Consider the following 5017-nt stretch of genomic DNA (forward strand, 5'->3'; position numbering starts at 1 on the left):
CCCCCCCCCCCCAACACCCACCAAAAAAAAAACACTAATTAAAAAAACATTTTTAGTAGCAAACCATCCTACCCCACGAATTAGAAGAATCCCCAACTTAACATAAAGTTATTTTCCTAAGACTCTGCACTGACGGGTATGTGTGAAAATTCAGCTTTACAGAGTTGTGCAAGTAGATGATTTCACAGGGATACATACACGAACATCCCTTAATAGTATTGACCAGTGACTGTTAAGGGAATTACCACATATTTAGTTACCTATCTCATTAGTCCTGAGCTCTTAAAAACAGATCTTGGGGGTGGAAAATTTACTTGCTGCTGTAGACTGTTCAGTTTGCACGCATGCGGAGAGAGAGAGAGAGAGAGATGGGCTGATGGAGGTGTTTAGTAGGATGAGTTGATTTGGTCAAAGAAAGGAGATTGACATATACTCAAACAAAGGACAGTAAGTTTGCACCAATACATTGTTGACAAAAAGCTTATTAGTAGAGTGAAGACATACCTTCCTAAGTTTGGTAAGCTTATTCTCCTTCTCAGCCTTAGCACGAGCCTTTCGACGCCGAAGGATACCATTAAACTGCTTTGCATTCACATATATTGGTCCATCGGCTGTCATACTAAGTGGTAGAAGCATACGTCCGTGCTTCACCACAGAAATTAAAAACAAGAGGAGAAAAAAAAGAGTCATTCCAACTGCCTGAACACTGAAACTTAGTCAAATACAAGCAGCTCATTCCCATACTGATGACATTTTTGATATCAAAGACACTTCACTCATTATGTGATTACGCATTCTTTCTAATGTAATACTTGGCAGCACATAAAGGATGAATGCCACACTAAGTATCTAATGCCCAGAATGAACAGATAAAGAAGTTTTATTTCCCCAAAGGGAATACCAGTGAACATGATGAAATTCAATCTCTCTCTCTCTCTCTCTCTATATGCCACTGTGGAAGTCTTTTATTATCTAAATTCAGAATATTGATAATAAATTATCTATGGAATATAAAATTATAAATACACATAAATCAGCTGGTGCGCATAAATGGTGGTCCTAAGTTTGTCTCATTCCTTGAGATACCTCTTTAAGCCCAGTAATATCTGAGAGGGTAAGGGCCCCTGTGCTATGTCACAGAGTAAGGACAATGTATAATTTAGTTATCCATATAAGTTCTACGGAAAAGCTTGAACACCCATAAGAAATTGAATCGCACATCATCTACGACATTCTCCGATCTCCAATCATGGATTTGAATTATCTCCATCACTTTGTCGCGTGACATGAGAAAAAATACAGCAGCTATTCTCCTATTGCTCTCTCAATTTCTCCTTACGAAATGCTGCGCAGAACTTATCTGGAAAGCAATTACCAGTTGTGGTACTTTGATTACCGAAAGAGGCAACAGTAGTACAATTATAGAGTAAGAATTGATATTCTTTGGTGTTGGAAGGGAGTACATCCTTTGCTCCATTCTACGTGCCTTTTATAATTATCAAAACATTCAGAAATATCAGTCTACGAATTTACCAGCGATTCTTATTCTTTCTTCTAATCAGATTCTACGATAATAAACCAAAGGCAAAACATCCAAGCAAGGTTTTCAAGGTTTAACACTGCCAAACTTTGGGCTAACTGGAAGATAGGTAGCTATGAATTTCTCTTGTAAGGCATGGAGTTGCTATTCACAAGTCCAAGTTTCATCTACCAGATGAAATATCTCGCTTAACATGAAAACACAGAGCTAATGCAAAAGTTCAGAGTAAATCACAATTCTTAAGTTTCACTGGAAACAAATCAGATAAGGAAAAGAACAATTGTGCAAATAGTGAGCAATATCAAAGGAAAATAGCACACCGTTGCTTGCGCTCCATAAGTGGCATATAGACCATAACACTGATCAGCAAAAGAATAGTTGGAGCAGACCTAAAAAGAGAAGGTACACAGTCAAACATAAAGCAAGGCAAACAAATAGTATAATCATGAAATTCAATTAATTAAATTCTTATTCATCTTTATCTGTCCACTTACCCAAAAAAGGGAAAAGAAAACCTACCGGAGATTGACCAAGTCCCAGCTCAAAGCGACCTTGATATTCGGGAAATGGTGACAGTTGAGAAATGGTGGGTGAAAGTTCCTGAGATTTTTGTCCCTTTCCTGAATCCGATTGACCTGAAAAAAGAAGACAATACATGATCAAGATTCATATCAAAGGACATTTTATGCAAAAATTTCGCCTATTCACAAATATTAGAAGGGAATGGTCCATAATAAGGTCAAGGTGATTATTTTTCCCCTTCATTTGGAAGACAATTTTATTAACTCCGCAACTTCTACACATCAGTTTCAAACCCACAGAAATCTTAGTAGCACTGTGCTCCTCAGTGACTTCTTCAATGCTTTCACTCATTTTTATCCTACAGAGTGAGTTTGTGACATTCTTTTGACAAATGCTTGCTGTACTATATATTTCTTGATTCAATTCCTAATTCTCTTATTCATTAAATCAGCTAGTAGTTTGGCTTTTCGTGAATTTTTGTAGCATTAACTCTTCAGAAAAGTGTAAAATCCATTTCAGGAGGTTCCTCCAATATCTATTTTTTGGGCTGCCTATCATCCTAGCTTTGTAACGCTGCTTTAGCTTCTCTAAACATTTTATTGCAGAAGTTCAAGCCTCTATCACATTTACAATCATACCATGAAAGGCAAATGTTTAGCAGGAAGCTTAAAAGATTTAAGAAGTTGTCTTTTATTTAATTAAAATAGTTATATGCCTTTCAGCATGCTTTCTAGATGATCCGCAACATGCCTCTGGTCAACCATGGCTAGAAACCACTTCTGCCACAACCTCAAATAGAAATTTCATATAGACGGTCATCATGTATTCATGTAAATAGTTTATCGTGAGATCCAGTTGCCCCTTTCTTAGAAGCTTTTGTGTCTTTACATCCTAAGGACTAATCTGAAAATGCCTTCTTTACTTCTTTTGTTATAGAAGAAGCGAAAGTTGCCTATCAATATCGACAGTATAATATCTAAGGCATCAAAGCAAGAAGGTTTCATGAACCATTTTAAGCAGCTACTTGGTTAGATCTTGGACTGATGTACTGTGTATTGGAACACAAGGAAAACCCCATTACATTACCATAGATCCAGGATTTTTTTTTTCTTTTCTCTACTTTTTCATTTAACACAACCAGCATATTCTCTACCTTTAAGTTTCAAGAAGAATTTCATGGAAACAAGCAGCGTCGTAAAGCCGTAACTTTTGTATTTCAATTTCAGGACCACAAACTAAATATTACTGGTCCATACTCATAGACTCATCAACATGGATGGTAATAGAGAATGAGCGTAAAAAAAGGACTCAAACAACAGTAGAAAAGGCATATGGTTATGTTGATTACCACCATAAGAAGAGGAAATATTACCTGGAAATATCGAGAACATAACAGTACCATTAACCTCTTTCTCCACCACTGGCGACCCTTGTGTCAGCATCGGTCCCATAGCTTGATTCATTTGTTTGGAAACGATCGAAACTTGATCCTCCCTGTTATTACTGTTCTCCAGATTCAAGGACTTAAACTGCGAAAGAGAATCCCCATAGAGAGCATGAGATCCTCCTCCAATCCACCAAGGAAGTGGAGTTCCATTGGATGGTTGAGTTACTGAAACTTGACCAACTCCTCCTCCGGGGCTTTTGAAGGTCATTGTTGCCTGCATAGTTAGGGCTTTTCTCAACAAAAGACCCAACTGCTTCAAGCAACTTCAAATCTTCTTCAAGTTTGAAGATCACACACCACCCCCTTTAATTAACTGCACATGAAATCTATGAAATCTTATATTATTATACTCAAAAAAGAAGAAGATGGTGCACACTACCTCATATTCAGATTATCTAATGCTCTTAATAATTGAAACCCATAAACCAACATACCCAAAGAGGAGAGTAAGAGACCATAAAAAGAAAAACACTAAAATTTCCACAAAAATAACTGAATCACTGACTAAACTAGGGGAGAGAGATAAAGCGAAGAAGCGCATAAACCTAAAATAAACCATGGTAAACACTCAAACAGGACGCCAGGGCACTAAAACATCAAAACCCACCATACCAAGATCAAATTTTTATGCCTCAGAGCAAAACCACATGAGAATCCACACCAAAAGAAGGGGAAAAGAACCCATTTTGAGCTAAGAAAACGCACTAAAACCCTTAACTGGGACCTTATCGTCTTCATCAAATACCTCAAACCTCATAATCAAGGCAAAACAAGTTCAAAAAAAAAAAGCGAAAAATGGGAGAAGATTAAACTGAGGATTCGACTCACATTTCAATCGGAGATGCCACCGCCGATTCCCTGCCCCATCTAGCTCTAGCTCTATAGAGAGAGAGAGAGAGAGAGAGAGAGAGAGAGAGAAGAGGAGGAGGAGGAGGACAAAGAGGGGAGAGAGAGAGAGAGAGAGAGAGAGAGAGGAGAGGGGGAGAGAGGAGTAGGGATAGGTGGGTATAATTTATTAATATGTGGAGTCAACCAATAAGAAGAAGCTTTCATGCAGCAACAAAAGGGCTCTTGTAAAAATTTGCAAATGGGCACAAGCTTACCCCTACCTTTCATTTTCTTATTTATTATTTTTTTTTATTTTCTTTTCTCTTTGTTTCCTAATCGCCTGTCCTCATATGTAATTAGAAATTTTTTTTTGACAACATCCCTTTAAAAGTTTCTAATTTATTATATAACTCTTTCAAATTTTTATTAGGTGAACTAATCTGAGCAACACGGTGAATCGTTTACCGTCTTTAAAAAGTGATGAGTCGTTTTTGCATTGTTACTATTTTTTTATAAGTTGTAAGAAATTTTATTAGATTGTTAAAATTATATGGAGATTATTAGATTTTTTTTATTGTTAAAATTATATGAATAGATTGTTAGGATACATTAGGTTGTTAGGATTATATGTGATTTGTTAAAATTTTTATAGAATTATTCAGATTATATATGAAAAATAA

The 5017-nt window shown here is 36.6% G+C and overlaps 1 protein-coding gene across 2 annotated transcripts in view; it reads right to left on the minus strand.

Annotated features, from left to right (window-relative positions):
• Nucleotides 1–4489, minus strand: part of LOC109713458 (nuclear transcription factor Y subunit A-10-like) — a 5613-nt gene extending 1124 nt beyond the window's left edge. The window contains exons 1-5 of one of the 2 annotated variants that reach the window (XM_020237555.1): nt 4338–4489; nt 3435–3822; nt 2060–2175; nt 1861–1929; nt 505–645 (exon numbers count right to left, since the gene is read on the minus strand). In XM_020237555.1, coding sequence (XP_020093144.1) covers nt 505–645; nt 1861–1929; nt 2060–2175; nt 3435–3729 — 621 coding nt within the window. In that variant the 5' untranslated portion in view covers nt 3730–3822; nt 4338–4489. Of the gene's footprint in view, nt 1–504; nt 646–1860; nt 1930–2059; nt 2176–3434; nt 3836–4337 lie in introns of both variants that reach the window. The other variant, XM_020237554.1, reaches the window with a different exon arrangement.

Source organism: Ananas comosus, linkage group 7, assembly GCF_001540865.1.
Source record: "Ananas comosus cultivar F153 linkage group 7, ASM154086v1, whole genome shotgun sequence".
Lineage (NCBI taxonomy): Eukaryota > Viridiplantae > Streptophyta > Magnoliopsida > Poales > Bromeliaceae > Ananas > Ananas comosus.